General features: G+C 42.9%; 1 protein-coding gene and 1 non-coding gene across 4 annotated transcripts in view; both read right to left on the minus strand.

Annotated features, from left to right (window-relative positions):
* Nucleotides 1–25,524, minus strand: part of dome (cytokine receptor domeless) — a 351,827-nt gene that overhangs the window by 244,447 nt on the left and 81,856 nt on the right. For all 3 annotated transcript variants that reach the window (XM_080276205.1, XM_080276204.1, XM_080276203.1), the window contains 2 exons: nucleotides 15,191–15,350; nucleotides 7,097–7,171 (listed from right to left, as the gene is read on the minus strand). In XM_080276205.1, the coding sequence (XP_080132331.1) occupies nucleotides 7,097–7,171; nucleotides 15,191–15,350 (235 nt within the window). The remainder of the gene's footprint in view (nucleotides 1–7,096; nucleotides 7,172–15,190; nucleotides 15,351–25,524) is intronic.
* Nucleotides 19,044–19,162, minus strand: LOC145404770 (5S ribosomal RNA). Its single transcript, XR_013898226.1, has one exon. It is a non-coding gene; the product is annotated as a 5S ribosomal RNA (ribosomal RNA).

Genomic DNA, 25,524 nt, shown 5'->3' on the forward strand with positions numbered 1-25,524 from the left:
GTGATCAAGCTGGATAAATTAACACGTATGTAAGGGATGGAGGAATTACTGTATCTGACATCTTACAATGCCACTTTCCCCTATCATCAAGTTGTCAAGAGTGCAGGGTGGACAATGCACTGCAATATTATCCATTTATCTATTGAACTGCATACTTTGAGGGATGGCCTTTACAAAAGTACTGAGTGCATTTTTGGTCCTAAAATAATACTTCTTCCCACTATGTAAGATCCTCCCTTATAAACTCTTGCACTTTATCTCTCTACAGTGTTCATGGTCTTCCTCTCCTCCTTCCATCTCATTCTCATACCTTTGCCTAGTTAGGCCCTCTCAACATACACTCCACACGTTCAGACCATCTCAGAATGCTCCTTAATGATTTTCCACACATCAGCCTCTACACTACATTCATCACAAATCTTTTCACCTGTCCACCAATCCTTCCATGTCACTCCATAGGAAAATCTAAAGTACCTCGCTTCAACAGCTCTAACTTGACTACCGGTATATCCCTCATGCATCTTGGTGGCAAATTTAGCCTGCAGTTCACCAGGATTATGCTCAGATGAGCCTGAGGCCAAAACAACAACAATGACAACTACAATCACCATCCATGTTTTACTATTGTAGTTAGTGCTGAAACCACTTTACTCATACTGTCATCCAATGATATCTCTCTACCCATGTGCTTATAATCCACATTCTTATCACAGTTTTTAACCCCTATCTGCCAGGTAAAGTCAATACACGTCACAATTGGGGTGCTACGTGGCCGCCGGGTAGTGGCTATACATGCAAGTGTCTTCCCGTCACCATTTGAACTGGTCACCATTTCATCTCACCACCAAAGGGTACAGAGGGAGTCCCTCCAAGGCACATAGGTGAGGGTCAGTCTGTCCCATGCTTTTGCCAGGTGTATAATGATGTCTTCAGGCTCCTATTTGTCTGATTCCGTCCAAGCTGCCTGTAGTCAAATGCATCATCCACCCCTGCCAAGCCTCTTTCCAAGGATACTAGAAAAGGGCTTAGTGATAGTGCCATAAGACATGCCTTGGATGCAACAGTGTCTAGTTTATCTAGTAGTGGAGAAGTTATCACGCTGAGAGCAAAGCCATGGTTGGTGCTGTGGGGAGATGCAAGAACACGTCCTGCTCTCACCCGAAAATCAGTTCTCTTCCTCACGTCATTACTCGTCAACACAACAACCTAGAGACCTGAGGAAGCTTTCATTCACAAGAGGAAGAGTTGATGAAAGAAATGATCATTAATCTGCTTCCCTAGGTGCTATAGTTTCCCAGATTTTAAGGTTTGAAAACATTCAAATTTTCTGCGGTTTTCAGGAAATTGCCCATAGTGAGGTGACTATTCCGTTAAATATAGCCCAGCGCAGAAGGGTTAATGACACTAGAAATTACTGTACCTTCCTTGCCATACTTTTTCAACAGTCCACTCTCTATATAGTACTATTGTTTCTGTTCACAACACTGCAGAAGGAGCTGCCATAAAAACAGGGGGAGGAGGTGAGGGGAGACCTAAAGCTTGATAGCCATTCACCAAAATCCAAAAATATGCAAATTGGCTGATTGCAATATATGGACAATATAACCTGGAAGTTTCTTCTCCCTTAAATAAAAATATATAACAAATTAAATACTGATATAACTAAACTGGAAAAAATATATATCTTTTGCATTCCATTCCAGCTTACACCAAAAATTACTAAGAGAGACATAAGAGGCTGAGTTAAAACTGTTACCACTGACCCTCTCTATCTATCTATCTATTGCCAGACGCCTCAATCCCGTTGGGGTGGCCACAAACAAATCGCCTCCAAGTCGCCCTGTCCCCCGCCATTTCACTGCCCTGCTCCCAACTCACACCCCCCTCTCTCATATACCTCTCCACCCCATCCCTCCATTTCATCCTCGGCCTCCCTCTCCCTCTTCCCCCCTCCACCTCACTCACATACACTCTCTTCGTCAGTCTTTCACCCTCCATCCTCTCCACATGGCCAAACCACCTCAGTGTGTTCCTCATAACGCTTCCTATCACATCCACATCAACACCACAACGCTCCTTTATATCCTCATTCGTCAGCCTGTCTCTCCATGTGACTCCACAGGCTCCTCTTAAATAACTCATTTCCGCTGCTCTCACTCTTGACTTGTGTCCTTCCAACAACGTCCAAGCTTCACTTCCGTACGTTAGAGTTGGTATCACAATACTGTCATGTAGTAACTTTTTCACTTCCATGCTCACTTCCCTGTTTCTTATCAATGCTTTCAAAGAACCAGCAACCTTTCTTCCCTGCTGCACCCTTTCAAGCACTTCACCCTCCAAACCTCCATCCTTACTCATCACACTACCCAAGTACTTAAATGTACTCACATTTTCCAATTCCTCACCATCCAACCTCGCTATACATTCACTGACTTCACCTCTCTCAAAGACCATCATTTTACCCTTCCCTACATTCACCTTTAGATTCCGTTTCTTACACACTCTCTCAAACTCATCCACCAAGCCTTGCAGCTCCCCTTCATCTTCACTCAACAACACAGTATCATCTGCAAACAACAGTACAGGGAGTTTCCAAACACTATCCTCTCTCACCAGGGCCACTCCAACATCCACTACCCTACCTTGTACCTCTTTTATTACCCCATCCATGTACAGATTGAACAACCATGGAGACATGACACATCCCTGTTTCAAACCAACTTTCAAAGAGAAAAATTCACTTAGTTCACCCTCATGACCCTCTCATGATCAGAAAAACTCCAGCATTCTATTCCACCTAACACCAAACAATTTTATTCAGGTGAGTAAGCCACAGAAATCTACAAGTTAACTGGGGACAGAGCCAATTTTCTTTGAACACATTTCCTTTCATCACATGCCTACAGCAAGTGAGACAGCAGTGTTGACATCTAAGTTTCATTCCATATGTTATGACACTACTGGGCCTGAGTCCAATGTTATAACATACAAAAATCAGCACAGCCATAATACTGTATCATTCAGTGTTTTTATTTACAGGTGCCACTCACCCAATAACTCATTGTAGTGTTATCTTCAGGCAACTCTAAAATATGTGATAAGCCAAATGATTTCTTGCAGCCTAAGGAAACATTTATAATTGTGGGTGGTAGCCATACTACCTGGTCGACACCTAGTGGTTAAGTGGGTTAACCCCTAAAGTACGCAATTTGCTCAGACGCAAAACAGGGTCAATTTTTCGACTTTCACCAAGGCAAAAATTTTTCTTCCACATTTCACGAGACTGAATTTACACACCTGAAAATGTATGTTTCAGCCAGACTGACCAAATAGTTATCACACAATCACCCATCAAAGATGCAAAAAAGTTACCATACCCCATGGGCAAAAATCGAAAATGTACAGAAAATGCATTATTTATGGTAAATAATTATATATACATAACTAATGTCAATGTGAAGTGTTCCCTAGGCATGAAATGTCTGTCTGGTATACGCTCATAGCAACAAAACAAGCCAGGCAAAAAGTGGAGGCGGAGTGTGTGTGGCTGGAGGGGGGAGGAGGATGGAGGGATAGGGGAGGAGTGATAGGGGAGGAGGGAGAGCAGAGAAGGGTTGCTATGCACACACCGCTGTAGGGGGTAGGTTGGGGTATGGTTGGTTGCGAAGGGACAATGTGGAGATGATGCAATGGGGCTGTGGGCGGTAAAGAGACGGTGGTGGTGGGGGGGGGGGTTCCTTCTCCCCCACCTTAGGGGTCCAATCATGCCATACCACCCCAGACACTCTAGCTCTCATTGGTCTGATCCCACATATGTCATCAAAGGGGCGGAGTTACCCTCCCCCAGTTTTATGTGTCTCTTTATCGATCGTGCGGGATAGGCTGACGTGTCAAATTACACAAAAGCACGATCATGCAGCATAGGTCTTTAGGGGATAAGGCACTCAAACCAGATGCTGCTGATAAGGGCATACATCGGTGTACTTGGGGTTTCCTGATCCATTAATACCACTCAGGTAAACAACCAGTCACTCGCTTATGTGTTTGGACTAAACAGCACAGCCCCAGGCCTCTATGCTTCTAATGGGTAACAGGATGCCCGACAAATGTATGGACAGACAGACACACATCATACTACCTTCTTTTTACATTTGGCAAGTTTGTTAAATTATTGTATTTCGAAGAATCATGCTTCTATGCTCCCCTCAAATATGAACACCAATTTTTACCTAACATATCTGACATCATTTTCTCTTAGCTTGTGATTTTTTCTCACTGAGCGTATTTGTATGAAAGGTGGTCATTCACTTCTCACCATCATGAATCTAATTTTGTAGTGATAACATTTCTGCTTTAAATTAGTTCTCACTCAGAAAAATCTGACTCTGAATGAACCCAAGTTAAATATACACCTCCATTTATCTACAGTCAAGTTGCCTAATCCACGGCAATTAGTGACTGGTACCTACCTGCGGATGACAAATTCCGCGGTTTACAAAGTTAAGAACCAATGGGAAAAAAAGATATTTAATCTGGACCCTCATGGAACCCCCCTACAGCACCCTACCAGGCAAAGCTCAGTCCATGTTAATGCCTCGTCTTGACAGCAAACCCGTCCATCAATTGCTCCAGTCCCATATGTAGTGCCATAATTTTAAGTACTGTATAAGTTAGTATAAACTAGTATTGTAAGTGTAATCTTAAGCTTAGGTATTGTTGTAAATATAGTTCATATAGTTCATGATTTAGCCATTAAGTCCTAAATTTAAGTTTAGTCTTAGTTGATATTTGTAATGTGAACATGAATCTGTCATTGATAGTACAGTACATAGATAGTATAGTACAGTACTAAGATTGTGAATATGATTAACTTTTATTCCGTATGAACCAGACGTTATTAACAAAGACGTATAACTGCGGAAATTTTAGTAGGGATTAATAATCGCGAATGTCTTGTTTCATATTCTGATCTAGAGATTTGTATGTCAGTGTTAATAGAATTCCCCTTTTAAACTATGCAGTTAAGAATTGCGAGTTATCTGAGATATGACTACTGATGATAATCATTTGTGAAGCGCAAAATTCATGTTATTGTTGTCGTGTTGTCAGTCACGTAGGCACATGAAACTGGCATGGAAATAAATTGTTTGGACATCTAACTGATTTGGTTTCGTTATGATTAAAGTTCCTGCACGCCTATTACAAAAAAATTTAAACATTGTAAGTCATTTTTCCCACATATGTCGAGTGCAAACGTATTCTTCGTATTCTTTGGAGGGCTTAGTAGAAACAATAATGTTACAAAGTAATCTGTTAAAGTTTTAGCCTATTCCTGAATACTGTAATGGATGAGTATAAAAAGGCAGGGAGCGGTGCTAAACAATGAGATCGCCATTCCGCTCTCCGTCGTTCACAGGTTAGTGCTCGAACTCTCATACTCCCCCCCTTTCTCCCTCATGTAATGAAAGTCCTCATATACATCAGCGAGTTAAATTGGTGATATTTCCCCTGATCCCACTTGTACTGAATAATGAGATTGCCATTCCTCTCTCCATCGTTCACAGGAGAGACCGCAGTTCCCTTCTCCATCATTCACAGATCGTGCATTCAAGCCACTGCCTAACCTCTAACACTAAATCCCCCCCCCCCTTTCTTAGTTCATGCAAGCAAAGTGCATATCGGTTGGTCCATTTGACTACTGTCCATTTGATTACAGTCCATGTAATTACTGTAACTAATCTGTATATGATTCTTGAGTTATTGTACTAAGTTTAGTCTTAAGAAAATATCTTTGGTGGTAATTTTTAGGTTTCTTCCCAAAAAGTCCAACTGAGACCACGGGATTAATATACCCTGGTGTACCAGGATTCTTTGAATATTAAATTAGGTTGTAAAGATTCATAATTCCAGAGATACAGACCCTGATTATACTTGGTCTGCTTTGTTTCATTCACAGTTCGAAAAGTAATCTGTCTTTCAGTTCTTAATGTTTAGTAAATCTTAGGTCAAGTCATTCTGAGTTTAAATTTTACTACCCTCTAAGGAGTGATACAGACGAAATTGAGTGGCCCGCAAAGGGTACTAATATCTATTATGCTTATGCATTCTCATACAAGATCACGCTACCCTATTTTTTCATAGTCCCTAAAGCTTTCATATAGGATCACGCCACCCAATTTCCCATAATATCTAAAATTGTCATCATTACGCTGGTGACTAATTTTGATCATTACACTGGTGGTCTAAAATTTTCCCGCATTACACATAGGCCTTGATGCACTTCAAAATGTTAGCCTTGCTCTTGCAAATGGTGCCAATTGTTGACTCGTTCAGGAGGTACTCCCTGGCCAAGCTTGCAAACTTCTCTCCTTTCTCCAATTGACGAATAACATCCAAATGCTGTTGATAACTGGGAGAAGCCTTCTTCTTGGACCCCAGCTGAGTTGAAAGTCGCCTTGGGGGGTTGGGGCCATCCATAACAGAGCCCAGAAAGAGGTAACTTTGACAAAAAAAAAAAAAAAAAAAAAAAAGGTCAGGTAGCACTCAGAACTCACGGGGGAACAGACGTAGCTGGTAGTTAAACATGGCAGCTGTAGTGTGCACACTTGCCACCAGGGTCAGGCTGTGATTGGCTGCTGGGTCTAGGTTGCCTGTGATTGGCTATCAGCTGCGGAATACATCATGGGTGCCTGGATATTACTGTATAAAACTCCTCGGATATGAGCAACTTTGGAACCTAGGAACTGCGTTTTTCAAATTTCTTCTGTGGAATAAAAAAAAAATAGGGACTGGATGGGCAAAGTAAAGCGGATTACAAATCCATGGCTAACAAATACGCAAAATAGGCAACGACTGTATCACAATTTTTTACTGCAGCATCAGAAGCGTTGGGGTCTGAGCTATGTTACTCAATCTAGGAATCTGAGACAAATGCACGATCACTTGACTCCTCAGTGGTTTAATATGAACACTAAAACCCAATCATACCAACCTTCAGATTTAAGTCCTTATGGGCCACATCTACTCAGGGTGACTTACTCCACTCAATCACAGGGTGGCATCATATAATAACAGTATGACAATAATGAACACCTACCTAAATGGAACTTCTTTCGACAAGTTGGTCATCTTGGCATTGGAACCAACGATGGCATCACTTGTGTAAACAAGTCTGAAAGAGGGAGAGAAAGACAAAAAAAAGTAAGGTTACAGTTCTCATACTGCATCATTTACAGTAGCATACAAGATGTAATGATCACCCAACTACTATATAATGGAAAGCTTTCAGTCAAATTACAAACAGGGCATCTTACTGATGAAAAGCATGTGTTGATATGCAGGTATGTATAGTTCCACCCTCCCTCCACCCCAGATCCACATTTACAGGCAGGTTTTAAATTAGCAGCAATGTGGGAAAGCTGTGATTGTTTATATTTGCGTGGATGGACCTCTCTTTAGGGAAGCATACAATGGAATCTTTGTAACTAAGAAACCACTGACCAAATTTTCTGAATAAAAAGATATTGCTCAAAACTTGCAGTCTGCCTGTATATGCAGAACTCTACATGAAACTGACTGAAAATGCTCTCATTACTATGGTAATATATTTAGAGCTTCCATCATGTATCATGCATTATATTTTTCTTCCTTAAATTTTTTTTGCTAATTATTAACCCCTAACCACCAGCTGCTGTGTATAGCCGTCATGATTCAGGGCGCGGAGCACCACCGGCTGACGGCATATACTGGACTCACCTTCCCGCCACCCTTTGAACTTGTAACCATTTTCTATGACACCCACTGGGTAAGCAGGACCCCCAGGTACACCGCAGATGCGCGGTTCAGTCTGTACATGGCAGTGGTAACGTGAGAAACCATGTCTTCTTCTTTGTCATCGTCTGATTCCGTAACACCATGTGAAGGACCGATGGCCTCACTGACCTCCGCGAAAGTGCCGGGGAAAGGGCTCAGTGACTGAGTAGGTGTATGGAAAATCGTAAACCGAGCTCCTACGCTCCTCATGGGACAATGTAGGATTGGATGATGGATGGATCGATGGGTATACAAGTATGCACGTGTTTTTTTTTTTTTTTTACATAAGTGAAATTTAAGATAAGATATATCTAGTATGTGTTGTGAAATAAATGTTTTATAACAAGTTTTACAAACGCATTGCAATAAGTGTTACTGTTTATGGGTATCTGAGAAACAATGATTGGAAATACCTTCAGTAACCCTCCCTAATACAATGAAAGAAAACCAAAAGTGCATGTGAGAGTAAGAAAATGACCTGGCTGGTTGTAACTTAAATTTTTTCCCTCGTTACTCAGAAAATAATGTTAATATGTGAGCATTAGCGTATTTGTAATGTGAAATACAAAAAAATGGAAGTTGTGTATAACATTAGTAATATTTTCACGTTGCCCCTGATTAGTACAAATTAGTCACAATTTCTGTACAAGTAATTACCTCATACTCAACCATACTACATGAAACAGCCAGAGCATTTACTTCCCAAAGTGCAATTACCCATAATTGTGATGTCAAGTGCAAATATAATTGCCGTAATAGAGGGAAATTATTATAACTGATGCAAGAAGTTTTCGTTTTTCGTTTTCATTTTTAAAGGCTCCAACATGCTTGCATGTGTCGGCCTTGGTCACCTAATGGTGGCTCTCCATGCTGCACGATCCACTGCAGCCTCCCTGTTCAGTCCCTTAACCCTAAGGTCACACTTAATGACCTCGTCCCATGTCTTTCTCGGTCTACCCCTCGTAAACCCACCCCCAATATTAACACTTCTCACCTTCCTCACCCAATTATCATCCCCCATCCTCTCCACATGTCCAAACCATCTCAATCTACCTCTCCTCATCACAACACCAATACACTCCAGTCCCATCCTACCTCTCAACTCTTCCATCATGAACCCAGCCCCCCCAGACCTTGGACGCAGGGACGCACTACACATCCATCTAATCACTGTCATTTCTGTACGTCTGAGCCGGCGAATATCCTCCTCCTTCACTGCCCAGGTCTCACTACCATACAGCATTACACTCCTAACACATGCTGCATACAAAGACCTCTCAGCACGTAGGGAGAGTCCTCTCAATATCAGGAGAGGCAAGAGCTCCCTGAACTTCTTCCAACCACTTCTCACCCTAGCCACAGAGCTAGCTCCAGCCCCACTTCCAGCACACAACATGTCTCCCAAATAACAAAACTCTTCCACACACTCAAGAGATTCACCAGCAACTTCAATTCTTTCACGTCTGACAATCTCCACCTGTTCTCCCCGACACGCCGTACACATAAAATCAGCATTATCTCCCAGTCTACCTCTGATATCACTACATCTCTTATGCACCCAATTATCACAAACACCGCACAAGATGGAATTACTTACCACGCCCTTGTGGCAAACTGCACATGGCCACTCTCCCTCGTCTCTGACAGTATCACCACCAACCCTAGATATCATCACTTTTGTTTTATCTCCATTTACCCTTAAGCCCTTCTGCCCCATACCATCTCCCCACTTCCTAAACCTTTCCTCTGCCTCCCTTTCGTTCTCTGCAGTCAACACCAAATCATCAGCATACAACAACTCCCACGGGAGTCCATTTCTAAAGTCACGTGAAAGGGCTTCAAGTACCATGATAAACAACATGGGACTCAAAACTGACCCCTGATGCACACCAACATTCATGGAAAACCCATCACTCAAATCTCCATTCACTCTTACCTGAGTGTGAGCACCCACATACATAGCCATAACCACCCTAACCAGCCACTCCTCCAAGCCAACCTTTCTCTTTGCCCACTACACCACCTCTCTAGGGACTCTGCCAAAGGCCTTTTCCAAATCAACAAAAACAGAATAAAGATCCCTTCTCCTACCAATATATTTTTCCTGAAGCTGTTGAACAATGAATATGGCATCAGTGGTCCCCCTACCTGGCATAAACCCAAACTGCATCTCATCAATACTCACTCTTTCTCTAATCATACCTTCTAAAACTCTCTCCATTACCTTCATTATCTGATCTAAAAGCTTTATACCTCTATAATTTCCTCTTTCTATGGCATCACCCTTCCCTTTATACACATTTACAATTACACTCTTCAGCCAATCATCTGGGAAAACACACTCATAAATAAGCCTATTTATCAGGTCAGTGACTAACTTCACCCCTATATTGTCTGAGGCCTTCAACATTTCAGCAGTCAACCCAGACACACCTGCTGCCTTCCCCACCTTCATCCTGCCTATTGCCTCACTCACAGTAGCAGCATCAATCAAAGGCCAAGGGCCAGACACTGGATCTGCTGGCTCCAAACCTTCTCTGTCCCAGTCAAACTCCTCATTCAACAACTGGTTATAATGCTCACTCCATGCATCTTTAATATCCTCATTGTTCACCACTACCCTTCCTTCAACATTCTTCACACACTGCTCACCTATAATATCCCGATTATCCCTCTTCACCTGACCCACCACCCTAAATATCATATTTTTCCTTTCCCCATGATTTAGGTTATCAAGTAAAAGTCTTTGTGACTCAGACTTTGCCATGTATACCTCTCTTCTAGCCCTACACTTGGCAGCCAAATATTCCTCTTTGCTACCACCCTTTTTCCATTCCCGGAAAAGCCTTCTTTTCTCCTTAACTGCAGCTTCTACACCCTCATCCCACCACCAGGTTACTTTATGTCTTGGTGGTCCTTTTGTCCAACCGCATGTTACATCAGTAACTCTCAAGAGACTGTTCTTGAGGGCTCTGTACTGTTCATTAACGCCTCTGTCTACAGCTCCCTGTTCAGCCACCACTCTCCTCAACTCGCTATAGAAGGCATCCCTTACTACTTGGTTTTTCAGCTCCCATTCTTTCCTCCTAGGTACATAAGTCCTCTTTTTCATCACTCCTTCTTTAAGCACCATATCACAATTCAGCAGTTTGTGCTGCTGCACACACTCCTCACTTCCTATAATTTTAACATCCCTCACTAACCTCCTAGCTGCCCTCCTAACCAGAAAATAATCTATCTGACTGCTATTTCCCCCAGACTCATACATAATTAACTTGTCTCTTTTCCTAAAATATGTGTTGCACACAATCATGTCCGTTGCCTCCCCAAACTCGAGTATCCTTTCCCCTTCTGCATTCCTTATACCATAAGCACATCCCCCATGCACTCCTTCATAACCTTGTGCTGCTTCACCTACATGACCATTTAAGTCCCCTCCCAAAACCACTATCTCATCATCCCGCATACCACCCACTACATGTATTAAATTATCCCAAAATCTATCTTTCTCTGCTTCATCCAATCCTGTCTGTGGAGCATATGCTGATATAATCGCAGCTATCCTTCTACCAAAGAAGTAATAAAAATAAATATTCTTTTCCCATACATCTACGGGGCATAGTGGTGTTAAAAAACGAGTGGAAAACCACATGGGGAACCACATGGAAGGGGTGATGACCCATCCTTATGAGGGTGAGCAAAGTAAAAAAAAATAATTACTGGAATATTCTGAGAGGCTGGGCAGTGTTACAATCACCACTCCAGTCAGCACTGCCAACACTAGTCAACGAGACCCAAGGCCACTGGCAGTGGAAAGCAACTGGATTAGCCCACCAAAACATGGAAAACCAGTCATCTTTAACTAATTCTCATTGACGGGACCACCTGGAGACCTTGGGATACAGTGAACTCTCACATTTGGTGAGTTTTTATATGGCGAATTCACTTTTGGCGATGGGATGGGATTGTACAAAACACTCTAATTTGGCAACAGAAATCTCACATTTGGAAAGTTGTTTATAATAAATATATACTGTAACTGCATTCTATAATTTTATGTCAGTTAATTTCAACAATGTTTTATTAATCTGAATTAATTTTTAAAAAATTTAGTTAGTATTGTGAAATTCAAGTCTCGTCTTCTCAAACCTCTTGAAGTTTCGAGACATCTTTGTTTACACTTCTCTGCCAGCTACCATCACGTGTGGTACACTTCTCTGCCAACCACCATCATTTGTGCAGCACTTTTTCTGTGTTTTATTGTGATTCCTACCTGTGCTGAGGACTTGAGACAACATAATGGCTGATGAAACACAGAAAGGTGGAAAGGGTGACCATGGCAGATCCAGTCACAACATGGCTTTAGGCCACTACACTCCACAAACACCCTTCTTACAGACCTTACACAGAGAGTTTTTGATGGTATGAATTCAGGTAGTCCACCACACAGAACACTCCTAGTCACACTAGACATTAGCAAAGCTTTTGATGCCATCCCCCACCACAACCTCACAAACAAAATACTCATCACAAACATGCACAATAACACAAAAAGATGGCTGGCAAACTACTTATCAGGTAGATTTGCACACATAACATTTGCCGGTCAGTCTTCTAACATCAGAAACTTCACAAACGGTGTCCCCCAAGGATCTGTTCTGTCCCCTACACTCTTTAATCTATACATGCACGACGTACCCACACCCCACACACCACAAATACACATAGCTTCCTATGCAGATGATATAACACTTACTGTACATGTACACACCAAAACGCAAACACAGCTGCACACATCATTCAACCTTACCTCAACACACTACACGAATGGTTCACCACAAACAGGCTCAAAATAGCCCCAGCCAAATCTACAGTGACTCTTCTCACAAACTGGACAGCAGAACACAGTCACATCCCACACCTCACCATAAACAACACTCCCCTACCACACACATACACACCCAAAATCCTTGGTGTAACATACATCAATGTCATTTAAACAACACATCACAAACATTAAAAATTAAATAACACCAAGACTCAATGCTCTGAGGTCACTTGCCCATACAACATTAGGACACAACAAAGAAACCACCACCACAGTATACAAACAATACATACGTTCAGTGATGAATTATGTAAGCCCTGCCTGGGCTTCTAACCTGACCAAAACACACTACAACACTCTACAGACCATACAGAACAAGGCCCTAAAAATAATCACAGGCTGCACAGCTACTACACCCACAGACCACCTACATCAAGAAACCAAAGTCCTCAAAGTCAAGGATCACCTAGACATGAAAGGCACCCAGTTTCTTGCTGCAGCCTCCACAAACCCACAACATCCACAACAGTACATGGCAGCACATCCACCCACACCAAGGAACATCAAAACAACACCCAGCACACGATACCATACACAAATGCTGTCATCTCTCCCCCCTCAGATCAGCTTCCAGAACCATATCCACACTCAGATCACTCGCCGCTCCATTCAGTCACTTAAAGACAACACACAGCTGCATGCACGGCCTCCTGACATCCACCCTTCTGAATCATATCTTCCTCGTGAGGACAGGGTCCACCTGGCCAGGCTGAGATGTGGGCACCATCCAGCCCTCTTAAGCTACCAGAAGAGGCTGGATGACTCCGTCGCTGATGCCTGTCCAGGATGCAACACAGCACCCCATACTATTAAGCACATTATGGACAACTGCATTGCACACAATCACCTACGCCAACAACACAACATACTCTCTTTGAGAGATCTGTGGGAAAGCCCGGTCTCGGCCATGGCCTTCCTAAGGGACTCGGGGCTGTTCGGCCAGACTGCCTAGGGAACAACTACTACTACTACCAAATTGTCCAGATGTGAAGAAAGGGCCAAAGTGTGAGTGCAGAGTTGGGAAGAAATTCAACATGTACATTTTGCAGAACAAAGAGAAAGCTATCAAGATGTTAGATCAGGGCCAGAAACACCGTTATGTGTGTTTATAACGCGATTTACACCCAGTAATGTTATACTATAGGTGGATAATCAGTCCAGTCATGCACACCCACAAACAATTTACTTTTTTTCCCATTAGTTATTCAGTTCAGATTTGGCGAATTCCAGTTTGGTGAGGTTCTTTTCACACCTATTACTTGCCAAATGTGAGAGTTCACTAAACTTTCATTTGAAAGAAGAAGAGTTGGTGAGTCTTGTGCATACAGTACTTAATTTTTTCTCTAGCTATAGTAGTTTGGCAGATATTAGGGTTTGAAGTAAGGGTACTTTTGCTAAAACTCAAAAATCCCCCAGAAGGAGGAGTGGGAAACGGCAAGAAACCCCCAGCGGCTAAGGGTTAAAATTTCAATGGTTCAATTTACAATATATGGTCACAGGAATCGAATTAAACTGCAGTCATCATTTGACACACCACAGAATGTATTATAAATGTATAACAAACAAGAACCAGGCAGTCACCACACTTTCCATGCAAAGATTATAATTTGATGAAAGGTGGGTCAGGCCAGAGTAGGACTCATGAGGAAGACATTCAAGATAGCTTACGGCTTTGTCACAGTGAGGTTGAAATTGGATTTATTCTGATACAAACTGTCTAATTCTGAAGGCCAAAGTGTTCTAAAAGGTGACAAAACACCCCATTTCATATGGCCACATTCTAGGCATTCAACTTTTCATTGTCACATGTATTTTGCATAGTGAAAACTGAAGTGCCCAGAAAGTGGCCTATTAAAATCTAAGGTTGTTCCTCCAATCTTTACTCAACTTAATCTTCTGTCAGAGTATGTCTGATTTCAACTTCAGTGCGATGATAAAATCAGGCCCATATTCTGAAATATTCCTTGTAAAATTGGGGATGTGCATATATTTCTGATCCACCTCATATGGACAAAGATGTGGGAAACCAGAAAAACTGCAACAGGTCAGTTGTGATAATACAGTAGTATGAAGCTGAAAAAAAAGTCACTGACTGATAAATATCAGGTTACTATCACAGGAGTACTGCTTAGCAGCAACAATACCAGAATGAAAAAGGGTAATCTACAATGTTCATATTTTGCCCCTCAAGAATAGGTGGAAAGTTAAAGCACTGTTGCTTGAAATTAGAATAGAAAACTAACCTCACTGCATGAAATACATCGAACAGATAATAGGAGGAGGATGAATATATAATACAGGCAACAAGATGTTAGGTCAGTAATAAGGAGTGAGAAAGCTGACTACTTTTGTTTATTCTGGGAAGGTGGTACAAAGGGAATGGGCAAGATTAAGGCTGCAAAAAGGCAAACAACTATGACTGTTCTAGCAGATCTTGTAGAATTACAGATTCTGAATTCAACTGCTCTATATCAAGCACTGAAACTGTACCTGCTGTCTGTGTTGTCATATACTTTGATGATATAGTGAAAGTTCGGTCCATTCCAGTCAACTCTGTCAACTGACTGCCACATGATGTTTATGCTGCGTTGAGATCTTAGCTCCTCCACTTCAAACATGCCTACAGTCATCTGTGGTGCCTTTGTAGGACCTGCACATAGAAATAAAAGTGAAGAAATGAGGAAATCGTAATCAAAATCTTACAGACACTTTCCTGCTGGCACTATGAAGAATGTGTATGAAAAAGAAAGAAAATCTCAAGATTCTAGAGGGGAATGAGAAATATGAAAGACACAACACAATGCTGCGATGGGACTGTTAGTCATCTTTTGCTTTTGAATGCATACCAGAAAATCTCAAACAATGCCATCTTTTTTACATCTGGGATCAATCCAGATAGCACATATGGATTTATTCTTTCTTTTAGGCAATAATACTATAGTAGTAGTATATATATATATATTAAACAATGCCATCTTTTTTACATCTGGGATCAATCCAGATAGCACATATGGATTTATTCTTTCTTTTAGGCAATAATACTATAGTAGTAATATATATATATATATATATATATATATATATATATATATATATATATATATATATACACACACACACACACATTAATCCCTCTAATATCCGAACGCCCAATGTATGAACATCCCCATTAACCGGACATAATCGTCCCTGGATCTAATATTCCCAAAATGGTCCGGGGGGGGGGAAACGAATTTTTTCCCTCCCGTAATTTGAACTTAGTGCGTGCGGCGCAGGACAGCTCTGTTGTGGCGCGTCATTCCTCCGACGTCCAATAGAGCGCCGCTGCATCCTCCCCACTTTCCGCCTGTCTCTCGTCGCGAGTGCACGCTCATCGTCATGGCTGCCCACGTGCTCACTTTTGTGGTGGTTCCTTACCTGCACAGGCACTCCTGCTGCTCTCGGGCCTCCTATTAGTGTGTGTGATGATGGCACCGCCGCCTGAGAAGAGGAAAAGAGTGGTGTTGACTCTGGAGAAGAAACGGGAGATATTGGAGAAAGTAGATGCGGGGTGGTCTTCTTCCTGCATCCTCCGCGAGTTCAACCTGGCCCGATCTACTTTGTTCGATATCAAGAGATCCTGAGACAAACTCATGCAGTACACGGCTGACTTCTCGTCGAGAAGCAAACGCAACGTGGAGAGGAAGGTGATGTTTACTCCCAAGTTTGCTGAAATCGACCGCTACACGTTGATTTGGTATCGACAGCAACGTGCTGCTGGTGTGATGGTACGTGGAACGGAGCTGAAGGCTGCTGCTGAGAAGTTCGTCAGGCTTCATGACGCCCTAGACTTCAAGGCATCCGAGGGTTGGCTCTTCGCGTTCAAGTTATGGCATGGCCTTACCAATCGTAAAGCTCAATGGCGAAGCTTTGGACGCTAACGAGGATGGAGTTGACGAGTTTCGGCACAAGGTGAAAGGCTTGATCGACAGGGAGGGCCTCACTCTTGATCAAGTCTACAATGCTGACAAAACTGGTTTATTCTATCGCTCTTTGCCAACGAACACTCTAGCCGAGGAGACGGAGAAGCATGTACCTGGCCGCAAGCTCTCCAAGCAACGGATATCTGCTTTGTGTTGTGCCAACGCTAACGGCATGCACCGGCTTAAGCCCGTTGTTGTTGGCCGTGCAAAGCAGTCTCAGTATCTTCGTGGGGTGATGGATGTCCTTTCTGTCGTCTGGTACCATTCTTTGAAAGCATGGTTTACAGCCCAGATCTTCAAAGACTGGTTCCACCGCCACTTTGTCAAGGAGGTCATCAATTACCAGACGAAGACACTGGGAATCCCGCGCGACCAGGTAAAGGCCCTCCTTCTCCTCGACAACGCACCTGCCCACCCGTGCGACAAGGACTTGGTGGCTGAGAATGGCTGGATTAGGTGCATGTTTCTGCCATCTAATACAACTGCTCTCATCCAACCAATGGACCAAGGAGTGATCGTGGCAACAAAGCGCCTATACCGCCGGAAGTTCCTGGACGAGGTGATGGTTGCTCACGAGGACGAGTGCAGGGAGGGACGGGACACGCGAGGCCAGCGGACTTTGGAAAACCTTCGCCGCTACAACACCAAGTCTGCAATCTACAACTGGGCCAGTGCATGGAAGGAAGTCCCTGTCAAGACTCTAGAAAATGGTTGGTCTCGTCTGCTTCTCGGAACGGATGTGGAGTACGATTTTCTCGGGTTTGACGTGGATGACTTCCATGCACGGCTACGTACGCATGGCGACGATGTTGATGTGGACGATGTGCGTGAGTGGTTGGATGACGATGAGGGCAATCCTGGGTATCAGACATTGTCTGATATCGAGATCGCATCTTCAGTTGCAGGTGTCAGTATCCAGTTTGAAGATTCTGACAAGGGCGGCGACGATGATGCGACTCCTCTCAGCATGACACTACTCCAGCCATCCCCAAGCTGAGCACACTCCGGGAACACCTAGAGTTCGTTCTCGACTACTTGGAACACCCGGACTGCGACAGGGAGGTGGGGCCCTTGGGACTTGTGGAGGAAGTGCGTGCTTTCAGGCAGCGCATCATCAATCGTCAGAATCGTAGGTCCTTGCGTCAATTAACCACTGACAGTTTTTTCAGGCCCATGACCCCTGTGCCCAGCCCTGGTTCCACTCCGTTGCCTCCCCAAGACAGGACCTCATGCTCCAAGCCACAGCCCAGCACATCAGCCACGGTGGAGTCACTGCTCAACGTGAGTTTGCGTCTGTCTTCAGAGTCGTCTGCGGTGGGTACGCCATCACCACGACCCAGCGACGCACCCCTAGGTCACCCGCCAGTGATACTCTCGGACTCTGACAGTGATTAAACAGCAAGAACTTCTCCACTAGACCACATGGGAATTTACGGTGTTGTGCAGTGAAAAAAACAGTGTGTTGTGTTAAGTATTTACAGTTGTGAGTGAGAATACAATTTTGAAACAACATTTAACATAAATAGACTTGTTTGTTTTTGCTTTAGAAAATGGTTAAAAGAGTGAGAAAAGTTAAAGTGCAGAGTGCAACACTTAGTAAGTTACAATGGAGCATAAGTTAGACAAGAGTGCGCACTGTGAAAAGAACGGACTTCTGAGTGCGAATGACTAAGTTCAGTGCAAGACTTCATGAACAGTGTACTGCAAGTGCTTCAGGAAATCCTTCTTACTGTCAGAGTCCGAGAGGAGGCGGTTATTCATCGAGATGGCCAGGGACTTGCTGAAGTAGGCAGAATGTTTCATACTGTACTTTTTTCCATACTATACTTATCTCAAACACCTTATTTCTCTCTTTAATGTCCTTTATTGGTGTGAATAGGGTGTTAGGGGCTATGCATGTGCAGTAGGAAGGTGTTTTTCCAAGTTAAGCTAGGTTAGGGTCCATAAGTACCAGTCCAGGAGCCAGGCACTTGTAAGTACCCAGAATGTTTAATATTGTAAGAACCTACCTCAAAACCCTCATTTTATGCTTCTTTTGCATTTATTTCAGTCTTTTATGTGCCTTATTGGTGTGATTTGGATCTTAAATAGGCGCTATGCATGTCCAGAGGGAGCTGTATAGGTGTTTCTCTGAGTTAGGGTCCATAAGTACAAGTCCATAAGCTGGGGCCCAATATCCGGACAGGCCCACTATCCAGACCTGCCTATGGCCCTATTACGTCAGATATTGGAGGGATTACTTTATATATATAAATATTCATTCATTCATTGCCAGATGCCATGTATCCCAAATGGGGTGGCCAAGGGCTTAGAGTTAATTGTTTTACAAGGAGGGGCACTAATCCTCCACCAACCCCACTTGACACATAGGGAGAACGTTATGCCAACAGCATCTGGTGTTCCCAGGCGGTCACCCATCCAAGTACTAACCAGACCCAACGTTGCTTAACTTCGCTGATCGGATGGGAAGCAGTGTACTCAACGTGGTATGGCCGTTGGCATATATATATATATATATATATATAATATATATACAGGTAAGCCCTTAATTCACGCGAGGGTTACGTTCCCAGACCCTTCGCGTATGTGGTAAATTCGGCATATACATTCTGCCCTTGTGTGCACATAATTACGCACGTCTACTAAGTATATTACATCTGAATAATACTGTTTATGCACTACATACACTTATAAACTAGCATAAAGTATGAAAAACAACAAAAATGTAAGAAATTTAACACTGAAACCTGACAAGCACAGGCGTAGGTGGAGACACTTCAGCAGTCTGATGCACAAGCCCTCACAGCCTCCCATATGCTACATTCTGCCTTCTTTATTGTATGAACAGTTGACTCATTCACCCCAGACATACGGTTCTGAGCCAGTTCACAGGCGTAGGTGGAGACACTTTAGCACAGTCTGATGCACTAGCCCTCACTGACTCCTGAGACACTTTAGCACAGTCTGGTGCACTAGCCCTCACTGACTCCCGTATGCTACGTTCTGCCTTCTTTATTGTAAGAACAGTTGACTCACCCCAAACACACGGTTCAGAGACAATTCACCATGAAGTCAATTCACCGTCAAACATGGACGATTCCCTGTCATTCTATAAATATACTTATTATTGATTAATTAATACTTTAATAACTAATTTTCAGGGGAATTTTATAACTCATATAAGTAAAAAACTAGTGTACTGTACTTGCTAAATAAACTGGTATGTAAATAAATGGCGGGGAATCATCCTGACGGAAAATTGTCGCCGACATTCCTCCCTTAAGTTTGTCCAACACTTTAACTTTCTCTGTCAGCAACATCACTTTACGAGTCCGTTTTGGTGTTACCACATGCATCACTAGCACTATGCTTAGGCCCCATGTTGGCAGACAAGGCAAGCAATCACTGGAAGGCAGAAAAATAAGCCACAAATAATGATTTGCGAGTCATGCATGGTTCGACCGTTGGATTCAAACTGACTGTGTGGTGCGTGGTAGACCGACCTCCCACACACACACACATACATATATGTATGCACAAGGGCAGCAGGTAGGCATTTTTATATTTTATTTATTTCTCTTGTATATTAAAATTATTTATTTGAATACTATAATTTTATGTTTTAATTATTGTACAAAAAATTCGTGGATAACCGAAATCGCGTGAAAAAAGTTTGCGTGAATTAAGGGCTCACCAGTATATATATATATATATATATATATATATATATATCTCACACTTGCAGTCCAAACCCAAATCATCTGTACATACATTTCATATGCATAAATACACCATATGTTGCTTATTGAATACAGTATTGTTTATGGGTGACAAAAAAAATACACGCTAGAATGCATTCATTCTTTGTTTGCAGGCCCATAATCAAGCTCATACTTGCAGTCCCAAACCAGATCATCCATACATACACTTCATATGCATAAATACACCTTGGTTAGAGTTAGTTTGTGTTTTCTATACATAAATGCACAATAAACACACTGTGTATTCTTTATTCACTGCTTATAGTTTACAAAAATCACACACTAGAAAAGCAGCTAATGTTTCGGCACAATCAATGTTTCAGCTCTTGTTCGATCCTGAAGGGTGCCAAAAGACAAGACTTCTACTGTATCATTAGCATGCTGTATATTAATGGTATGTATTTAGGAATTTTAGTGGTAGGTAGTGGCGACCATCATCCTACTCACTTGATGTAGTGCTGCCTACTTCTTCGTTAGCCTTTATCATTCTTTTTCTGTGCCTACTCTCCTCTCTCTCTATTTCTCCCATCTTTCCTGTCACTTCTTATTGCTTTTCTTTCCTTTACAGGTGGTTTTACATTGAGTGACAAGCCAAATGGTTTCCTGTAAGCCAAGAAACCATTTAAAATGCTGGGTGGTAACCATATAACCAAACCATACGTGCTCCCTACATGTCAGTAAGTGGGTTGGTGAAGGGTTAGTGCCCCTCCCCATAAAACAAATACAGTGGGCTCGCACAGTGCGCGAGAGATTGGGTGGTCTACAACCTCGCGCACTGGGAATTCGCATACTAGGAATACAATCATAATCTTATGGGAATAATTACATATGAGCGGTACCCCCTCATACCTGGACATTTTTTGGCCCGTAGAGACATAATAAAGGTCATATGTTTCAGACACTGTACTAAAGCTATAGCTACAATAACAAAAATATGGGTAGTCACCTTAACAACAGTAGACAACAGGCCTGATGACCTTAAATAACAGGGGTTCCGAGGCACGGCAACACTTACAGCGCCACACTCCTCACCACACCTCCCACCGCACCAACACTTCCCTCCACAGACTCCTCTTGAGCACCTTCCCCAGGAGCATCAAAGTCACTCTGAAGGGCCATAAACCCTTCAAAGTCCAATGCTGACACTTCTGACATTGCATCCTCTTCATCCTCAACAGGAACAGGGGCAGACAATGTCGCTGGTTCCGTAATTTCACCAACTTGAGCCTGCTGTGTGTAGCTTATTATGAGCGTCTGTCTTCTCCTGTTTATTTCTTCCCTGTGCCTGTCTGTGTAGAAACGGAACAGTTTGTCGATACCAACCAGAAGTTCCTCTGTTCTTAGGTTGCTCACTTCCTGTTCCTTCACCTCTTCCTTGAGGTTATCCATGGCAGCAAGGATCTTGCTAATGTTTGACATACACAGCTCAGTCCTGCCTTCCATCACGCTAGGCTGCTCAACTTGACTCTGTCTGGTGTCGGGCTCTGCGTCAGCCTCGTCTATTCGTTGCAACACTTCCTCGGGAGGCTGTTCCTCAGTAGCAGTGTGCACTTCCTGTATGTCCACCAATGTAACGTCCTCGAAACCTGGTACAGCGTGTGCTGCTGTCAATGTTGCTGCCTCAACCTCGGCCAGTGGTTGAATGGCCGTCTCCTGGGTGATGCATAAGTGAGGCACGAGCATTCACCATTGCATGGTTCACCGTTGCAGGTGTAATCTGGTGCCAGGCTTGTAGGAGAAATTCAACTGCGTCCTTCACCATAAAGTTACGTCAAAATGCCTCAACAGTCATGGCATCTGTGGCAGGTCAGGATACAGGTGCTGGTGGAGATGGAACGGGAGCAGATTGCTCATCAAGGTCTTCGTCGTGATCTTCTTGTAGGGCATGAAGCTCCTTTTGTGTGTCAGTCTTCCTGCGTAGGTAGTCGTACACTTGCTTATGGTAGAAGTGCTTCACTGTGGCGATTAGTTCTTGATCCCGTGGCTGCACTAGTGACGTCGTGCGGGGCGGCAGAAACACAACATGACAATCCTTATGAAGATCTTCAAGATATGGAGGGTGACTTGGTGCGTTATCAAGCACAAGGAGCATCTTAAATGGAATGCCCAGTTCCCGACACTTGGCCCTGGCATCAGGGACACACCGCCTCGTTAACCAGTCTGCCATAATGTTCCTGGTCATCCAACCATTTGTGGACTTGTACCCATACACGCCACTTGCATCCATTTTCGCAAGGTTTTTGTAGCACCTTGGGTGTGAAGCTGTGTGTACAATAACTGGCCTCATCATGTGGCTCCCAGACAGGTTTACAGCGAACATTACTGTCATCTTACACTTCTGGAGCTTGCGACCAGGGGCTTGTTTCTGTTTTATAGCGATGTAAGCTGATTTTGGCATGGCCTTGTAATATAACGACGTTTCATCGATGTTGTAGATCTGGTCCTTGGTGTACTGTCCCTCTTCAATAATTGCTTGAAATATCGCAGGATAGTCTCTCGCGGCCAGCTCATTGGCAGAGGCATGTTCACCAGACACTTTCACGTAACAGAGTTCCTTGCGCTTGAGAAAACAGTCCAGCCATCCAACTGATGCCCTGAAAGGTTTTTCCACTTTTAACCTGCGAGATGCTGCCTTGTAAAAGAGCTGGGCTTGGTTCAGAATAAATCTTCCATTCAGTGGAACACCTTCCTTTTCTTTACTCATTATGAAGGTGGCAAGATAGCGCTTCATTAGTATCATAGCACGATTTCCCACTCGCGAACGACCACCTAGGTCAGAGGCACCGTACATCTTCACTACAGCCTTTATGGCTTCACAGTTCTTCCACACAGTTCTCACTGTAGATTCAGCCAGTCCCAGGGTTCTCCCAATAGCAGTGTTTCCTTGACGCTTCTCCTTCATCTTAATGATCTTTAACTTGGTGGCGTGCGTCAGAAGTTTCTTAACTCTTGAGGTTGGAGCCATGGTGCGGCAAAGTACAGGCAGCATAAAAAACACCACATGTTGTACACGACAGGTTAGCTGTAGAAAGCGGATCCGCACAGTGCACGAGCCAGGACTGTTATGGCACGCCTGCTCCCTTGTACCCCAAGCTGCGCAGTAGAATGCCTGGGAATTTCTGAGCATCAACATGACGACACGTGATGCGCTGTGTGAGAGGTGGTCGCACACTAGTAGAAAATGGCATTTTTGAGCCACTCCTTGCCTCTGCCTCGCGTTCTGTGCGGTAAACTCGCGCATTGAAGGGTTTTTGGTTATGATTTTTGGTCACTCACTCACAACGTGAATCGTGCACTGCGATGACGCGCACTGTGCGAACCTACTGTAACTCGAAGTCAAATGGCCACCCCTTACGGGATTATGGCATCTGGCAATTGATAGATAGATAGAGATATATATATATATAAATATAAATATATTCAGTATATATATATATATATATATATATATATATATATATATATATATTCATTGTATATATAAATTTGTGGTAGGTGGGGGCGCTCACCATCCACTTACTCGATGTAGTGCTGCTCTCGGGTGTCTGCCCTTTCCACTCCTCCAACCTTCTTTCCTTCCATCCTCTTCTGTCTTTCTTTCCATCATTTGTTCCTCGTCCTTCTGCCTACGGGTTACTTTACACTCCCTCTTCTGTCTTTCTCTCCTTCATTTTTTCCTCTTCCTTCTGCCTGTGGGTGACTCTATACTGAGTGACAAGCCAAATGGTTTCCTGTACAGCAGGAAACCATTCACTCCGCTGGGTGGTAACCATATAACCAGATTTTGGCACCTGGTGGTTTAGTCAGTAATTACGGCATTCCAATCGGATTGAGCCAGTGAAGGTTTATATCCAAGGGATGGTTGGGGTTTATTGTTCACGTAATGCCACTCAGGAATGAGTGGGGCTGGTCACTCTCATGTTAAATGTCTGGACCAACTTGCCTAGTCTCAGGCTGCTACGCTTCTCATGGGGCAATGTAGGATTGGATGATGAATGAAAAATGAATATATATATATCATCCTCATAAAGAAATTGCCCGAGTCATTTTTCAGCGATTTCCAGATTTTTGCCTAAATCAATTCTTCATCACGTGGCACACCTATTATATAGCTGCCTTTGCCAGGTCTAGGGTGCGAGTGGTCTAAAATGCGCCTCAAGTTTCTGCCTAAGTCATTTAAAAGTTAAGAAAATGAGACATGTTTTTCTTGATTTCCCAAAAAGTAGAAAAGATGACTTAGACAGTTTCTTTATGAGGGTGACGATATTATATATATATATATATATATATATATATATATATATATCACAGAAGATCAATAATTAAATATAATAACAACTAGCATAGTAATAATCAGAAGGTTGATATTAATATATTATTAATAAATAAATAATAAATGAATAATAAATGTAATTTTAATCAGAATAACAAGTTTAGACGTAGTACCCTAGTTCTAAATATACTATTATTATGATTTGGAAAAAGTATATGACAGGGTGGACAGACAAGGAATGTCGAAAGTTTTAAGAATACACGAAATGAATGGGAAGTTGTTGAGTGCTGTGAAGAGTATGAGTGAGTGGGCTAAGGCTGTCCTGTGTGTGGACAGTGAACTGAGTAAATTTTTCTATTTGAAGGTTGGATTGAAACAGGGATGTGTCATGTCCCAATGGTTGTTCAATCTGTACATGGATGGGGTTATAAAAGAGGTACAAGGTAGGGTAGTGGATGTTGGAGTGACCCTAGTGAGAGAGGGCAGTGTTTGGAAGCTCCCTGTACTGTTGTCTGCAGATGATACTGTATTGTTAAGTGAAGACGAACGGCAACTGCAAGGCTTGGTGAATGAGTTTAGAAGTGTGTGTAAGAAACAGAATCTAAATTTGAATGTAGGGAAGTGTAAAATAATGGTCTTTGAGAGAAATGAAGTCACTGAATGTACAGTGAGGTTGGATGAGGAGGAAATGGAAAATGTGAGTGCGTTTATGTACTTGGGTTGTGTGATCAGTAAGGATGGAAGTTGAAAGGGTGAAGTGCTTGAAAGGGTACATTAGAGAAGAGAGGTTGCTGGTTCTTTGAAAGCAGTGATAAGGAACAGAGATGT

Source organism: Coenobita brevimanus, chromosome 64 (genome assembly GCF_032717465.1).
Source record: "Coenobita brevimanus isolate Jiangsu-jjx chromosome 64, ASM3271746v2, whole genome shotgun sequence".
Classification (NCBI taxonomy): domain Eukaryota; kingdom Metazoa; phylum Arthropoda; class Malacostraca; order Decapoda; family Coenobitidae; genus Coenobita; species Coenobita brevimanus.